Genomic DNA, 17,732 nt, shown 5'->3' on the forward strand with positions numbered 1-17,732 from the left:
GTTCTGAAGGAGAGCTACTTCCTGGACCACGGTGCATGCAAAAGCAGACAGGAAGTCATACTCGCCAGGTCCAGGTAACTTCCCGCTTCCTCCCCTAACATGAAAACACTGCCGCGGACACTCACATCACTCGCCAGCTCATTGGCTCTCTTGGCTATCTGATAAGCAGGGGTGATCATGGCAGGAAAACTGCCTTTCCCTCTCTGCTGTTCATAGTCTTCTGTGTATCTCACCTGGAAAATGAAAAAAAAAGAAAATGAATCTCATGCCATAGTCCCAGTATCTAGCATGCAATCTGATGAGGGGTTGCATAACTCCCTCCATGTCCCCCTATGGCATCATTGGCTTACAGCTTGATGGACCACACACGTCTTATTTACCTTCTTTTTTCCCCAAACCCAGCACAATGCCTGGTGCACGGAGACATTCAATACAGAATTCAACACCTACTTATGAAGCACCTACTGTGGGCCAGGTGGTGGGGCTGGGCCTGGAGCAGTAAGGCTTCTGCCCTCAAGGAGCCACCAGTCGAGTTTGGGAGACAAAAGAGGCTTCTCCACCAAAGGCTAGTGGGAGCCACTCATTAAGCCGAACATGGATTTGTGCTTAAACTTCCCACTCAGAAGAAGACTAAGTTCCTGGTCTTGTTATGCTAAGGAGCAACTGGGCTGTGAAAAGGCAAACGGTAGAAATTCTTTAGAAGTTTACATTCTATAATTTGCAGGGACAAGGGCAGAATTTTTTCAGATTAATCACATACAGCTGATTTGTTACTGATACTATCTAAGTTTTCTCTCTGAGAAAGAGGTTTCACAAGGTCTGTGCTAGCTGACCTATCTGACTTGACCATCCTTGACCTCAGAAAGTTCTTCCTGGCTCCCACATGGGACTGAGAGGCCTCCTACATACTTCCTCCCTCCACCTCCAAGGAAGGAAGGAATAGAGACTCTTAAAGGAGAATCACAGGGTCTTGGCCTCCATCATTTCTTACATCGCTTTGAAGCTGTCCCCCTGCCTTGGCCCGTAGCAACTCAGGGGTATCCGCCACCGTGGAGAATGTGGAGATACGTTCATCATGCCCTCTCTTGTATTCCACCTGATGAAGAGACAGCAGAGAGTCAAGGTCATACCCACCAGCCTTTGTGAGGACCTTTCCTTGCAGCTGTCCTGAAGCTATTCCATTGGGCTACACTCAACACAAGCCCATGGCAAGTTTTTAGGGCTTGCTTTATAAGCTCCTCTTTAAAAAGCACCAATGTTCATGTGTCCAGTCCAAGAGAGTGCCAGGAACTAAACATTAACAAACACTGACTCACTTCCTCTCCGTAACAATCACATGAGGCAGGACTACTATTTTCCCCATTTTACAAATGAGCAGCCGAGGAACAGAGAGGCTTAGTAATTTTCTCATGGTCACACAGCTAGTAAGTGAGACAGCCAGGATTCAAATCCTAGCATTCTGGCTCCAAAAATCTGACCTCTTAGCCAACAAGCTTTGCTATTCTTCAGGCGGATCTGCCATCCACTTCATAAAAATCAGCATCTGAAACGCTAAAGCGACCTCAAGAAATTGTTTGGTCCAGTCTTTGGGTAGGCAACCTGGTCTATTCTCCATTTGGCCAATGTGGCCCAATCAAGGCACAGAAGACAACGGGCAAGGAAAAGATGAGGACACAGCTGTCTCCATAATACCGCACTAATGACACCTACTGTCCATAAGCACTCTCTTAGTGGTTTTTACCTGAATCCCAGAGGCTCACTGGTGACAAAAATTAGCATAACCTATGGTGAACCAGCACTAGGGCACTCACTTGGCTGGCCAGCTGGTTGGCTTTCTTGGCTCTTTGATAGGCAGGCGTGATCATGGCTGGGAAACTCCCCTTGCCCCTCTGTTGCTCATAGTCTTCTGTATATTCCTGCTGGTCAGAACCAATGTCAGCACGAGATTCAGAATGATATGAGGTGAGAACAAGTAAAACTGCCATTGAAAGCACCATCAGAACCAATGCTGCTGGATTTATAAGGTAGTTGAAAAACACTTCGATCATCTGCAGTAAACCTGAAGGTGTCATTCCGTTGGCGATTTGAGTAACACTGTCAACACTGAAGAAATCATGTTTCCCAGGTCAAGGGGCTTCCCTTTCAATGCTTAAATCGAATTCTATGGAACCTGATACAACCCAAGGGGACCCAAAGAGGACACAACCCCTTTGACCCAACGGCTGGTATGCTAATGCAGCAGTTAATGTGCGGGAGACTCTTCCGTAACTTGTCTACGAGAATTAGTTCCATGGCACCGAGAACAAAACGTTAGTTTTCCCTTCTATCTTTTTGAGTACTTCCGATGATTAGCCTTCCTAATGACACCGGGCACCACAGAATTTGTGTTTCTGTTTTCTTTCTATCGGCTGAAGGCTGAGTCACCAAAGACTAACGATAGTTTCCAAAGTGGTTTCTACAAAGACACTTTCTTCAAAGTACCCTGGGTGTGTGGAGGGACTAGAAGTGTGCAAATCATTAAGGACTTGCATCATCTGGGCCAACGTTGCCTTTTCTACATGAAAATCTACTGAAATCTCTCTTACAGTGTTGGGGGGGCGGGCAGAAGTCCAAAACGGGCGATCAGGGCTGGTCCGTCCTGAAGGCTTTAGAGGAGACTCCATTTCTTTACCTTTTCCAGCTTCTAGAGGCCACTTGCACCCTTCATGTGTGGCTCCACATGGCTTTGACCTCTGCTTCTGTTATCACCTCACCTTGTCTCTGATTCTGACCCTTTCGCCTCCCTCCTTATCGGGACCCTTGTGGTTACACTGGGTCCACCCTCATAATCTAGGGTAATCTTCCTACCTCAAGATCTTTAGCTTAGCCACACCTGCAAAGTCCCCTTGGCCATATAAGGTAACAGATACACAGTTCCAGGGATTGGCACATGGTAACCTCTGGGGGAGGGGTCAGTAGTCTGTCTACCACAATCTTAAGATAAAGAAACGATCAAACTAATTGCTAGAGTAATGTCTAGGGCCCTTACCTCACCAAGAGACTTTCGGGCCTCAACCATCCTTACGATTTCAGGATCTGGAAGAGCTCCTGGGCACCAACCACTCCCTTCCCCATATCCGGTCCAGTAGCCTCTCTACAAAGGAAACACACAAATGCATAAGCACACACCCTACACATTGGTTGGTGAGACCTACCCCATCCTCCCAGCGTGCTCACATACGCTGGTAACGTAAGAGAAATTCTCTAAAGGCCATAAATTCCTATTGGCATATGGTGGGTCTCAGCTAACAAAAATGTTCACCTTTTTCACCTAGAAAATAACCTAATATCCTAAAAAGTTGAACTTTCTCAGATTCACTTATATCATAGAAGGGTTCTAAATATAACTTAACATTTCTTTGCTCATCTTTGTACCCAGATTGAGCAGAGGGGAGTCGCTATGGAGGGGCAATGTGAGATTAACCAGCATTATTCAGAGACGCTGCAAAAACCTACTACCTGTCATGTGCCTGATCTCGGGATAAGCAATTAACATTGGGAACAGAAAAGCAAAAAAAAAAAAGAAAAAAGGGAAGACAGTTCTTTATGTAAGACATCTGTGGCCTATCTAGGGAGATAAAACCAACATACAAAATAGGTAGCGATTAGAAAATGTTTGTGTGCTTAAATGTACCGTATTGGTGATAAACACAAGGTTTTAAGAAGCGATCTACATGAGATGGGCCCCACTCTTGGCAGGAAGATGGAATCTGAGCTGAACCTTCAAGGCTGAGGCCAGTTAACAGGGGCAAAGAGAGGACGATGGACAACCATTCTAGAAGGTTGGGATTTTCATCAGTTTTGTTCACTGATGAACAGCCCGGAACTGTTCTAACAGCCTAGAACAGTGCCTGGCACATAATTGACTCAGTAAGTATTTGTTGAATAAATTCCTAGGGTGGAGACTACCAGGAACAAAAGCATGAAGGCAATGACAGGCTTTGTATGAAAGACCATGAGGAGGTGAATCTGATTGGAATTGTGGGGAAGTAATGGGGAACCAAGTGGGCTGGACGTGGGGCAAACCGGAGATCTGGAAAGACAGAAGTTCAATTTATAAAGAAGAAAGCCAAAGAATGGTTAAATAATTCATTAAAGATCCCTCAATAAGTGGCAGTAGTCATATCCAAATGGAAGTACTAAGAAATGAATTACATGTTTGTAAATGAGTAAAATCTGAAAGAATACCCACAAGACTGCAAACAACAGGTACGTCTACGGAGGGACTGACTGGCGATGGTGAACAAGGGGTTAACTTTGTACGTTGGATTTTTTTTTGCAACAAGGAAAATGCAAGTATCACATGTATAATTAAAAGTAAATGGCTGAGGGGCACCTGGGTGGCTGAGTCGTTTAAACGTTCGACTTCAGCTCAGGTCATGATCTTGCAGTTCGTGAGTTCGAGCCCTGAGTTGGGTTCTGCACTGACAGTTCAGAGCCTGGAGCCTGCTTCGGATTCTGTGTCTCCCTCTCTCTCTCTCTGCCCCTCCCATGCTCATGCTCATGCTCTGTCTCTGTCTCTCTCTCTCAAAAATAAATAAACATTAAAACTTGTTTTAAAAAGTAAATTGCTGAGGAATTTTGAAAGAAGACTCTCCATAGAGAGTGAGCATAAATTCTCAGGTGGTAGGAAGGGTAAGTTAGGGCTACCCAAGAAGTGATGTGTGACCAAGGTCACTTGACAGGAGATGATGTGGATCAGAGCAGGAAGAGTGAAATGCAGGGAAAGGGTGGAGCTGAGTGGCGTATCAGAGGGAGAAAGGGCAGCCGTGGTTTCCAGCCTGGGTGGTTGTTCCCAGGGACAGAAACACCGTGGTTGGAAGCAACAAACTGACTAGTGAGTTTGGACTGGGAGCAGATATGATAGAGATGACCCCATGGCCTGTTGATGGATGTCCTCTGTAGACAGCTGCAATCACAAACTGGGTGAACGAAAGCCTAATCAATTCCTCTAGAAGTAAAAATAAAGGTGCATCTCAGGGCGCCTGGGTGGCCCAGTGAGTTAAGCGTCCGACTCTTGATTTCCACTCAGATCATGATCTCCCAGTTCGTGGGATCAGGCCCCACGTTGGGCTCCATGCTGACCGTGCAGAGCCTGCCTGGGATTCTCTGTCTCCCTCTCTCTCTGCCCCTCCCCAGCGCGTGCACACACGTACATGCTCTCTCTCAAAATTAAATAAACATTCAAAAATAATAATAATGCATCTCATTCGCAGAGCGTGCCGTTCTTTTCCCTTCTTCCAGACCCCTTCATACCTCTTCTCTCACCTCGTTCACCAGGGGTTGCCTGTTAGCTGCATCTGCCCCATCCCTGGATTTCATGTCCCAGTGAAAAACCGATTTAAACCGTTCGCTATCATCCTGGTCGTCCACCTGCACAATGAAGACATTGTCAGTAACGCAGTAATGTTTTCATCAGAGAAGAGAAGGAAAATAAGAAATCTGTAGTTAAGTCGGAGGGATTTCTCTAAATCTCGCCCACAAAGCAGCGTAAGTGGATGGCAACACGCACTGTATCACTGTGGCTTCACCTGTGCCACCAGCCAGGTGGCTTGTGGAGAGCACCTGTTGTGTGCAAAGCCCTATTTAGCAGTGCAATTAAAAAGACTGCAAGTCCCTATGAATGTCTCACACAACACCAAGTATGCAGGTTAGAGTAACGTCAGAAACACTAGACACGAGACTAGTGGCTCTTAACTTCAGTCTGTGCAACAGTCACCCGGGGAGCTTGTTAAAACGTTGGCTCTCCAGATGCGTGTACATGTTCTCCTATGCTTTATCGTTTTACCTTTGTTATCTTGATCTTGACCTATAATACACCTGAAGTTAATTTTTGTGTATGGGTGTGAAGTAGGTACCCAGGTTCATTTCTTTTCCACACAAATATCCAAATAATCCCATGGCCTTTTATTAAAAGATCGTCCTCAGGGCACCTGCGTGGCTCAGTCGGTTAGGCGTCAGGCTCTTGATCTCGGCTCCGGTCATGATCTCACAGTTCGTGAGATCAAGCCCCAAATTGGGCTCTGCAGCTGACAGTGTGGAGCCTGCTTGGGATCCTCTCTCTGCCCCTCCCCGGCTCTCGCGTGTGTGCCCTCCATCTCTCGAAATAAACTTTAAAAAAGAAAAAAAGGTTGTCCTTGCTACACCGACTTCCAGTGGTATGTTCGTTATAAATTCAAGTGACCACATATGTGCAGCCCTATTTCTGGACCTTGGATTGTATTCCGCTAGTCTGTCTCTTCTTATGCCAATACTACACCAAGTTGATTACAACTACTTTTGTAGTAAGTCTTGAAATCTCGTGGCTGAAGTTCTTCGATTTTGTTCTTCAGGATTTCTCGGCTATTCTAGAACCTTTGTGCATTCAAGTCAATTTTAGAACACTTTCGTCAAAAAAAATCCTTTTTTTTTTTTACAAAAACCACCAGGATTTCGACTGGGATTGCACTGAACGTGTAGATCACCTTGGGCAGAACCGACGTCTCAACAGTATCTTCACAGCCTCGGGAGGGGCAAAGATTTCTTACGGAGAACCTAAGCAGGACTAACCATAAAAGGAAAACTCGAAAGATCTTAGGTCCAAACCCAGATATCGTAATTTATGACGTCTAAAGGGGGCCCAGAAATCTGCAATTTTAACAAGCTGAAGTGTAAATCATTAATTTTGCAGCTGAAGAAAGAAACGGAAAGGAAAGAAATGACCTTACTAAAATCATTCAATGGGTAATCAGAGCCAGGTTTAGAAGGTGGGAATTCTATTTCCATATTAAGAGCACTTTCTTTCATGGACTTTCTAGGCTTGCCACTGCCTAATGCAGCTCCCATATGTGTATCTGTAAATATATAAATTGAGAGCATTTTCCCTGTTTCTTCCCTGGATTTTGAGAAACTACCACAAACATCCCGTGAATATAAGGCAGGGGTTCCGCATAGCAGCGCTGATGGTATCTGGGGCCAGGTATCTCTTTTTTGCGGGGACTGCCTTGTGCATTGCAGGATGGTTAGTGGCATACCTGCTCCTTACCCATCGGATGCCAACAGTACCCTTCTCTGACAGTTGTGACACTCTAAACGGTCCACAGACATCACAAATGTCCCCCGAGGGGTGAAACTGCCCTCCTTGAGAGTCACTGACATAAGGAATCAGAATCATGTGACCAAGATAGACAGAAAGCCTTATCTGCCGTCCTCCACCCACAGGACAAATCCATCACCGGGGAGTGCCTGCTTCTCTGGAGACTTTTCATGACATTCCAGATCATTCTAAGGAAGTAGGAAGAGGAAAAAGGCCATAGGTGTCACTAGTGAGGTAAGGAAGCATTAAGAGCTAAAGTCTACTCTCTGAATAAAAGAGAATCTAGATGTTTTATTCTCCTAAAAATCCCATTCACGCCTGCCAAACAGGAAATGGTGTCTCAAACGTTTATTTATTTATTTTTAAAAGGGAGGCATTTAGGAAGCGCAAAAAATGTCAACCTGCTCCAAATGCCTACTCAAAATCTTTACTTTCCTCCTTCATCACCATCACCCCAGCACCCCTTTTGTTCTTTTTTTTCTTTTAGCACATGTACAACGAATTTGGTTTTTATTCAGTGGGCAAAGTCTCTCAGAGATGCAAGAGGGTAAGAAAGTAATCCATCCCACTTCTTAAGGTGGCTATAAGATCCGGGGCCCAGAAGGGACACTGCTGCTGTCCCTCTGAAATTTTCGCTGGTGGGGAAGCAGGAGAAAGTGACCTCAGCAGGCAATTACTGGGCATAACACACACACACACACACACACACACACACACACGCACACGCGCACGTGCACATATCCACGCGCACACACACACACCAAGCACACGCAGATATACAGAGACGTACACATGCACACGCACACACCGCTCACACATACACATAGGCACACACATACACGTACACGCACATATGTGTACACACGCATCACATACACGCGTGTGTATGCCCGTGCACGATTCACACATACAGACACACGTACATACACTCCCCACACGCACACATACATCTTTATACACAGACACACATATTCACACAGACGTAAACGAACACGCACACACGGGCATCCTGGGAAGTTCACAGCCGTCCTGCCTGTGCCTGGAAACCGAACCAGCGATAATCTCCCTTCAGATCCGTCCTGTCACACACAGTTAAAACAAAATGAATCCACCTCCGCCTCAAAGAAAGGTAATACCGTGTGACCTGTGGTAGGATTGTAAGGCAGGGACGTGCCAGTTAAGAGCCAGCACCGTGTGGAAAAATAAAGATATCACGGTTCTTTCTGTAGACAGTGCAATACGTACAAAGAGCCATCTGATGTGTAACCACTTCTCCTGGCATTTAGTCTGCCGCACTCTGGCTATGCAACTTCAGAAACGTCTGGACGTTTGTAAACATAAACAAGTCCCTTCTTCCTTCCGGACAGTTTGCTCCCCTCTAGGTACGCAACGCTAGGCCAATGGAGCTGTTTAAGATACGGGTTCTAAAGTCAGACAGACCCGGATTTGTACCCACTCAACTAGCTGGGTAAAACTGCCCAAGTTACTCAACCTCTCTGAGCCTCAGCCTCCCGGCTGCAAGATGATAATATTACAGGGGAGTCTTGTGAAAAAAACAAAACAAAACAAAAAAACAAGGTAAGATGGATAAAGAGCCTAGAAGAATGCGTGGCACTGTTTCAGTAGGAGCAACGCTCTGTATTTACTGTAGTTTTGTGGAGCTGCCCTTAGCCCTGAGGAGATGAAAACAAGATCCTCCGAGAATTAACCCTCTCGGCCATCTAGGATTGCTTGGGAATTCTTCGAGATCAGGCATGTGTGAGCCATTCTGCACCTCAGGTTCCTCAGCAGAAGGGGATGATAATTGTACTTACTTTGTCAGATTGTGGCATGTACTAAATGAATTAAATGACTGTGGAGTAAATGTTATCTAAGCCTGCTAAGAAATAAGCTCACAATCAGTGCAAAGCATTTAGTGAAATAAGCCACGTGGCAGTGGGCATCGGGGAGGTTCCATGTAACACAGGTCTTCCTGCAGAGAAGGGGAGCCTGCCCAGGCAGGAGAGGCAGTATGAGGTGAGGGGACATGCGGAGGGCAGATCACAAGACAGTCTTCCCCCTCATGTGCAAGTTTCTAATTTTAGAAAGTTGCCAGCTCCATCCCGCAGAGCAACTTCTGTGGGGCAGGGGGAAAGAAGTTAAATGAGTCATCGTTTTAATAAACGCGAGCCTCCGGTCAATAGCCGGCTCTCTGACAAAACCCCATTGTTGGTTTCTCAAAAGAGGTTGGCTTATCAACACGGCTTGTCTATGCATGTCTATGCAAACATGGCTTCCAAATCAAAGCCTCTTTGACCTGCCGCTATCCCAAGGGGAAAGAGAGGCTGCTAGTAATTGTTAAGAACTACTGAATCTAGAAAGATTTAAGAGTGTGGAGTTAGAGGTTTACCGTTTTCTTTTTTTTCCTTTAAATTTTTTTCTTTTTATTAATTTATGTATCCATTTATTTTGAGAGCGAGAGAGCATGAGTGGGGGAAGGGCAGAGAGAGAGAGAGAGAGAGAGAGAGAGAGAGAGAGGATCCCAAGAAAGCTCCGCAATGTCAGTGCAGATCCCAACACTGGGCTCGATATGACGAATGGTGAGATCATGACCTGAGCCAAAATCAAGAGTCTGATGCTCAACTGACTGAGTCACCCAGGCGCCCCTAAATTTCTATACCAAAATAATCAGGGGAAAAAATAAGGAAAGGCTCTTATAATATTTTCCGACTCTATAAACTCTATTAGGCACCTAGTGCATACAGGGCCTATCGGGTAAACCATCATCAGTGTGAACAGACTGGCAGACAGAGAAAGATTACAAATACCTTGGATATTCAAGCTAGATTATCTTGGGTATTGGCCCCTATAGTGTGTAAGGCAAATAGCAACACTTGTTACTTAAATGCTCTTTGCACATGTAAGTGAAGAAAATGAGCAGGTTCAATGTCGACACAGACACTTAAAAACCTGAGTTCGTTAAAAAAGTTTCTTTAAAGGCTATTTTGAAATTCAAAATTAAGTAACTTACCCCATGGATGGCTTCTGGAGTCTTCCTCATATTTAGATTTAATGGAGTATGATAGACACTTGTGAAAGTGTTGTTCTTGGGGTTATGGCTAGAAAAAATATATATAAACCAGAATTAGAAATGTATTTTATCCAAGATGATTGAGTGACTATTCTTAAAGGTAGTCGTTTTTTACATTCATAAGTATACAACTTAATAATTAAGTTCATGATTTTCCAAGCAAGGCCTTAAAGAAAGAAAAATTAAATCAAATAAATTCAATATATAGAACGTACAAAAATTTCAACTAGAAAATGACCACTTAAACATTTTCTGAAAAAAAAAAAAAACCCAGAAATGGATTCTGGAATTTTTTAAAAGAAAGAAATTAAAGCTTTATAGGTATATCTGTGGTAATTACACTGTTCTCCACAGTATTTAATAATTCGATATGTGGTTACAGTGGATAGATTTACGATTTTACTGTAAGAAATTTGAAATTTTCAACTTTCTGTCCTTTGCATAAAATCCTGCCTTAGGGCTCGTCAGTGATTATATGTAAATGAAAACCTTGGGGAAGACGATTTTTGGCTATAACTCTGGACTGTGTGATTTGAAGCTCTGGTTGGCTCCTCGTTAAAAAATAAACAAAACCCAAGAGGTGGTGGGGCAGGGCATCAAACACTTACGCGTGACAGTACGGCTTTTTCTGGTGACTCACAAAGTTATTAACCGATAGCATCATCTTGCAAACTTCACAGTGAAAACACGCTTTATGCCATATCTAGAAATCGTACAGAAAAGATTTAGCAAAAATACCTTTTTTTCCCCAGACTCAGGATTCTTGTACATTTCCAGGTAAAAACTCATCTTTAGAGATAATATGGGGATAAGCACGCACGTACACATACACACAAATACAACGTTAAATAAATGAATAACCTTTTCAAGGCAACACAGAAGACAGATAGAAATGGGTCGAACTGAAGAAGGTGAGAAATACATTTTTTGGATGGTTCAAAAACAACTACACATCCATATGTGAGAAGATACATTTCCCGTATTGGTAAATTTATTTCCGCAGGCCAAAACGTGTCTACTGACCTGATCTAGACAACTGATCTTCTCAGCAGGATAAACTCCATACCCACACCTAGAACAAGCTTGCACATTCATCGTGATGTCCGGAGAGAGCAGACAAAAAGAGGCAACAGGCAAGAAATCCAAGGAACAGTCCCAGGCTAGCTGTTCAAGTCTCCCAAAATCCTGACCACCGTCAAAACCTTGTGGACACCTTGCTCATTCAAAATCCAACTTCCACTTTCCTTTGCTGACCTTCTAGTTTGAAGTCAGCAGCTGGATGGTTTTTAAAGCTGCCACTTACTCAAGGGGCTATTTTGGCGACTGGCTTAGCACGCATGCGTCTGGGAAATGAGCTGGAGGTATTTCTAGCTGACGTGCTTCTCTAAATAGAAAAATGAACTCACAACAGCATCATGTTTATGTGGGTGACCAAATCCTCGTGTGTGATTAGGCAGCATGTAGTAGTTTAACACTAACTGTGATCATAACCCAAGAAAAGAATACAAAGAGATAGGCCACACACTCATCCAATGATCAAATTAGAAAAGCTTGCTCTATGAGGCCTGTGACTAAAGCAGAGAGGCCAGCTCCCAAAAATATAAGAAACAAAACAGGATTGATTCACTCCATGGGAGGGGTAAACACCGTATCTGAATTTTAGCTTTATCTATTAAAAATGTTTATAACAGGGCGCCTGGCTGGCTCAGTCAGTGAGGTCCGACTTTGGCTCAGGTCATGATTTCATGATTCTTGGGTTCTAGCCCCGCGTTGGGCCCTCTGCTGACAGCTCAGAGCCTGAAGCCTGCTTCGGATTCTGTGTCTCCTTCTCTCTGCCCCTCCCTCACTTGTGCGTGCTCTCTCAATCTCTCTCTCTCTCTCTCAAAAATAAACTTTTTTAAAAAATCTAAAAAAATAAAAATAAAAAAGATGTTCACAACAGTGAGGCTGAAAACTGATTAGGATAAGAACACACTAGACCTCTCAGTGTTTTGGTCTCTGTACGTTATCCTAGATCGTTCCAAGAAGGTCTGTTTATTCTCTTCCTTCCCAGGCCTGAAGTGGGGCAGCTTAAAGACGAACCCTCTCTTCCTGGCTTCACGAAGCCCCTCCGTCACCTTCAGTGTCCACCTCCATGTCACCTGAAAACAGACCTTCTAGAAACAGCTTCCAAAAGATGGCACCGCACCTGTTTCCACCCCTCACCTGACCACTTTCTATGGCCCTTACCCTGCTTTATGTTCTTCATCGAAGTTAACCACCACTGGACATCTTGAATATCAGAATCTCTGCATTTTATAATTTCCTGTCTCCGGGGCACCCGAGTGGCTCAGTGGGTTGAGCATCCGACTTCGGCTCAGGTCACGATCTCACGGTTCCTGAGTTCTAGCCCCACATCGGGCTCGCAGCTGTCAGCACAGAGCCCGCTTCGGATCCTCTGCCCGCCCCCCCCCCTCCCCCGGCCCCTCCCCTGCTCACGCTCTCTCTTTCAAAAATAAAGAAAATGTTTTGAAAATAAGTAAATAAAACAGAATAAAATAAAAGTATCTGTCTCCTCCATCAAAATACAAGTTCCTTCAAAATAGGATCCCTGGTTCTTGTCATTTCTTTCCCTAGTGCCTGGAACAAGGCCTGACACAGAAAAGATGTTCAGTTAAGTACTGAGCTGGGAAGGGGGAGTAGGTTGCAAAACAAGTGGGGAAAAAGCAGAAAGCAGCATTCACACGACACGAAGGAGGGGCTGCAGTCCGGGGTTCCCACAGATAGATAGCGGGGCCCAAGGCTGCTCTCTCAGCAGGAAGGGGACCCCGAGCAGGGACCCCAGGCTCCGGAAGGCTCCCACGCTGAAAGCTGGTGCAGGACTTGAAGTGTTCCCAGAACGTTCTGCTCTTCAACAGGCTTCTCAAGCTTTTCCTGGGCGGCTGGGTGCGAGCCCCAGTAATCACTGAGAAAGGACTCTGCCGCAACCCAGAGGGATGAGGAATTAGTCAGATTCCACGTAAGTTAAAAGCCACTTAACACTTCTCTAAGGGGTGACCTAGCCGCTGCGGTTTGAGGTTGCCCTTGTGAAAACAATTACCAGAATGAAGACGTTGAATTGGATTTGTACCTTTACCTCTGCTTCTAAAAGGCATCTATTAGGGATCGGAAGTCACGAGGAGAACAAGCCCAGTGAACTAGAATCGGACATCTTAAGGAACTCGGGTGACCGCTTACTGCTGGAGCGAGATCCACAGGGCTCCCCTCTGCTTGACAGGCACTGTGGGCAGTCGCTCCTTTGTCCATCCCACCCTGCTCACTTCCGGTAGAGCCCTCCCCCCACCTTGCCACAGCGACTACCTAAGCCACCCATCCAAGCCGTAGCCAAGGAGCACACGACACTCGTGTGGCCTTCGGGATACGTTCAGACGTGTCTTAGCCTGGGTTCCCCGCAAAACAGAACAGGAGGCAAAGGCTTATGTCCAAGGACTTTATTTAGAAATGTAGTGCCAGGGAGAAGAAAAGAGGCGGGAAATGGTGGTGCAGTTGGGGAGGGGGTCAATATGAAGGTTCACTCTCAAAGGAGCCACTGCCTGATATGAGGTGCACTGGACAGCTCGATCGCCATCTTCCAAGAGTCTACATAAACAACTTCTAATCAGGAACATCTGCTACAGGAAGGAAGGGGGAAGAATATACCTCTTGGCCCTTGTCTCCCATTGGTGGGAGTCCCACTGGGTGTTAACTTCCCTACGCGTCCATGCTGTGTATATGCCCGTGGCGTCCCCCAGCATCTTATGCTTCAACAGCGACAGGGGAAAAGAGCAAAGACAACAGAAGGCCAAAGACACTGTTGGTCGTGCCCCCATGAAGATGGCCAGAGCCCACACAGAGCTACTTGCCAGTGTTGAGGCTGGACCAACCCAAGCAGGCAGAGGTCCTGAGACAGGAGAGGTTGCGTGGATCTAAAGTGGCTCCTGGGGCGCCTGGGCAGCTCAGCTGGTTGAATGTCTGACTTCGGCTCAGGCCACGATTTCACCGTTCATGAGTTCGAGCCCTGAATCCGGCTCTCTGCTGTTGGTACCAACCAGCTTTGGATCCTCTGTCTCCCCCCGCCCCTCTCTCTCTGCCTTTCCCCTCCTCTCAAAAATAAACACTAAATAAATAAGTAAATAAATAAATAAATAAGGTGGCTCCTGAGAGGTGTCCGATATGCCGTCCAATCAGCAGAGAGTCCGAGACTTGGGCTTGGTTGTGGTGAGCCAGGGCCAGGCCATGGAGAATCTTCTGGGTCCTCGATTTGGATGCTTTTGCCAACACTGCCCCACGTTTCTTTGTTTTTGTTTTTGTTTTTTTTTTTTTGAAGTCCTGACTCATAGGGACATTGTGATCAGTGAAAAACCCCGCATTTCGTTTCAAACCAATCGCTATCATGTTCAGTCTGTGGATAACTGACTTTCTTTATGAACTTAAACGGAGCACTTGTTTATCTCTTCAATTTCGTCCTGTTGATGGAAGCCCCGTTGCTTCAGCAGGTCAAGATCTTTCTGTACCTTGGTTCTGTCATCCAGAAGATGAGGTCATTCTTCCCAGCTCTGAGTCATTTCCAGTGCCCCCCAGGGCCATGGATGTGAAACGGTTTTGAAATTACAGGGAGATGACAAATTCAGAGGGAGGAGAAAGCTCCTGACCCTTCGTTCTGTCCCTGTCACTTTGCTTAGACTGGAATTGTCCCTCCCTCGCTGGGGGGTGCATGTCTACCTTCGTTTACGTTCTCCCAAAAGCAGATCTTGAGGTGAGGACTTGGTAGTTCATTTGGGGAGTGGTTCCACAAGGCAGGAGTGAGGGTGTGAGTGAGCCACAGAAATAAGAGCCAATAAAGTCAAATACGTGATTCTGAGCTAATTACCACAGCGCACGGCCTATAACACGTAAAGTAACGTGACGTAACATAACAGGGTAACAAGCCGCTACCCCTGCTTTGAGCTGAGACAGACAGTCCCCCACCTTCTCCTCACCCCGGGGCTGAGATCCAAATCTTGTTGAAGAGAGTGTGGCTGTGACTCACTAGATGACAGAGAAGTCACTGTCATGCCGTGCTGGTAGAACTTGCTAGAAATCTGGCCCCTAGAACTTCCTGGAAATCGACTCTCTAGGTTCATAGGGAGGTATCTCAAGACCATGTGAGGGAGTGCCAGGGTTGTTGGATGCTGCCGGCTGGTAGGCAGAGCAGTAGCTGGGCACCAGGGAAGCTTGGTGCGCCACAGAAACCCGAGAAGCCTCTGTAAGAGCCTGATTTTCCAGGAGCACACCAGAGATACTGGTTTTCCTCCTGTAATCTCTGTCCAGCACCCCCTACAGGCAAAGCATAACATGGCAGGGGGAGGGAAGCAAGGAAAACTACATAAAGGGCCCAGGTTAATTTTTACGGAACAGACAAAAAGGGTGAATGCGGAGCTGAGAGACAATTAACTGATAATAGGTTCAACACGAATTCCCCCTTTCAGGGAATTCTGCCTAAGCCCAGAGTTTCCCACTCTTCCCCTCCACCACCCCCCGTTGAAGGAGGCTGCCGGTGCCTCAACCAGAGTTTGGGTTTGGGCTTGTGACTCTTAAGACATTTCTGGGCATTTCTGTTAAACAAGGGATATCCTTCAATGGAGTCCTGTATAAAGTCATAGCCTGGTCTGAGCTGTGCTGTGAAGAATTGGAGAAACATCACTGGTGGCATCCTTTGGGGGTCCTGGGCTCAGCAGGATGAGGGGGGGAATTAAGGAGCTCGCCAGGGCAAGAGGAGAGGGCCAGAGGGAAGGGCTGAAGGGACCAGTCCAGGAGCACCAGGAGTCTAACCCTGGGGAAACCATTTGAGTAATGGAGTTTGGGGACTTTTCTGGAAGGAGGAGGAAGACTTACATGCTAATCATGTGAGTATGGAAAGGAAGCAGAAGACAGTGGCATGGGCCAAGGCTGGAGAGACACAAGAAATACAGTTAGAATGTCACTTGGATCTAAAGTCTCAGTAAAACTATTAAAGAGGGAAAAGTTCAAAATTATTTCTTCTCTTCCATACCTCCATGATTTTACTTGTTAATACTGGGAAAATCCAGCCTCAGAGCAATATCTTTGGGGTTCCCCATGCCAGCCCACACTAAAGAACTGAAAAAAGAAAGTTTTCCTTCAAACCATCTTTCTTAGCCAGCAATGAATTCCTACGTGCAATACAAATATACATTTGCATGATATAACTTACGGTAGAGACTTCTTGAGGATGGAAAATTCATTATTTTTCTAGGCAACCTGATCCTGGTTGTGCCGCTAGGAAGGGTGTGGAAAACTCCTCTGAGCCTCAGATTCTTTACCTATAAAAATGAGCAGAGGGAGTAGTAGTTAAGGTCCCTTCCAAATCTAACATTGTGTTTCACTCTATCTCCAGAATAACCTGCAAAAAACTTAAATTTATAAATTAAATTAGAAAGCAACCAATTTTCCTTACTGGTAGTTTTCATTTCTCAAAAGATTCACAACCAAATTCCTTTAAAACAGCAAATTATCTTAGTGTCTACAAGGAGTTAGTTTATCCCCAACATTTTAGAAACATGGATGTTATATATAACATCCTTATATATAAGGCAGTTATATATAACTGCCTTAGCCTGTTTGGGCTGCTGTAACAACATACTACAGACTGAATAGCTTATAAACAGCAGGAACTTATTTCACCCGGTCCTGGAGGCTAGAAGTCCAAGATCACGGTGCCGGCATGATGGGGTTCTCCCGAGACCCCCTCTTTGGGGATGCAGTCTGCAACTTCCGTCTGTGTCCTCACCGGGTGGAAGGGGCTAGAAAGCTCTGTCAGGCCTTTTTTTTATAAGGACACTAATCCCACTCACCAGGGCTCTACCCTCAAGACTTAAGTACTTCCCAAAATCATACCCAACTCCTAATACCATCACGCTGAGAGCATCGAGTTCCAACATTCGACCATGGGGGCCGTGGGCACAAATTTCCAGCCTATATAACACAGCCATATTGGAAACAGTGTGACTGCTTAAAACATTCGGGAATTCGGGATTTTTGCAGCAGTTAGTAAATTACAGCCATGCCCTGACACTTACCTGGAGCCAGTCCTTCCTAGACCAAGAAAGCGTCCTTACCTGGTGAGATTCTAGACGGTTACTTTAGTCTCGGGCCCAGGGTAAAGCCAGCAAACAAAACGACAAGATGTGGTCCTTGCCTGATCTCACGCCACGACGGTTTCCTTTCACTCAAGGTGGTTGAAAGTTCTTCAAAAGCAATTATTTCTGGCACAGGTAGAAGTGTAACTTCTCATACACTCACACCTCGGTGTGACCCGTTAATTAGTGGCTTCCCTGAGCGGGCTTGGAGACAGAGGCATAGGAGGCGCCGGCTGGAGGCCCAAGGGTGAAGACGCCATGTGTGTGTTGCGCGTGTGCATCCGCGCACGTGTGCGGGGCGCAGGGGCAGGAGTGAGGTGGGATCCGGGAGAGCGCACGGTCCCTTCCACGTTCGACTAAGTCACGGCCACATCCCCAGTGGCTGACACTTGGG

The 17,732-nt window shown here is 45.8% G+C and overlaps 1 protein-coding gene and 1 long non-coding RNA gene across 12 annotated transcripts in view; both read right to left on the reverse strand.

The window, feature by feature from the left end:
* Positions 1-11,456, reverse strand: part of LOC122493260 (nebulin related anchoring protein) — a 70,499-nt gene extending 59,043 nt beyond the window's left edge. For 6 of the 11 annotated variants that reach the window (XM_043597581.1, XM_043597585.1, XM_043597590.1 and 3 more), the window contains exons 1-8: positions 11,208-11,456; positions 10,793-10,887; positions 10,125-10,212; positions 5,296-5,412; positions 3,029-3,133; positions 1,812-1,919; positions 992-1,096; positions 126-233 (exon numbers count right to left, since the gene is read on the reverse strand). In XM_043597581.1, the coding sequence (XP_043453516.1) occupies positions 126-233; positions 992-1,096; positions 1,812-1,919; positions 3,029-3,133; positions 5,296-5,412; positions 10,125-10,212; positions 10,793-10,887; positions 11,208-11,279 (798 nt within the window). In that variant the 5' untranslated portion in view covers positions 11,280-11,456. The remainder of the gene's footprint in view (positions 1-125; positions 234-991; positions 1,097-1,811; positions 1,920-3,028; positions 3,134-5,295; positions 5,413-10,124; positions 10,213-10,792; positions 10,888-11,207) is intronic. The other 5 variants (XM_043597588.1, XM_043597584.1, XM_043597589.1 and 2 more) reach the window with 4 other exon arrangements.
* Positions 11,457-14,280: 2,824 nt separating this feature from the next.
* Positions 14,281-17,721, reverse strand: LOC122493263. The gene is made up of 2 exons (XR_006299855.1): positions 17,318-17,721; positions 14,281-16,522 (listed from the first exon to the last, which is right to left on the reverse strand). It is a non-coding gene; the product is annotated as an uncharacterized LOC122493263 (long non-coding RNA).
* Positions 17,722-17,732: the final 11 nt, after the last annotated feature.

This window comes from Prionailurus bengalensis, chromosome D2, assembly GCF_016509475.1.
Source record: "Prionailurus bengalensis isolate Pbe53 chromosome D2, Fcat_Pben_1.1_paternal_pri, whole genome shotgun sequence".
NCBI lineage: Eukaryota > Metazoa > Chordata > Mammalia > Carnivora > Felidae > Prionailurus > Prionailurus bengalensis.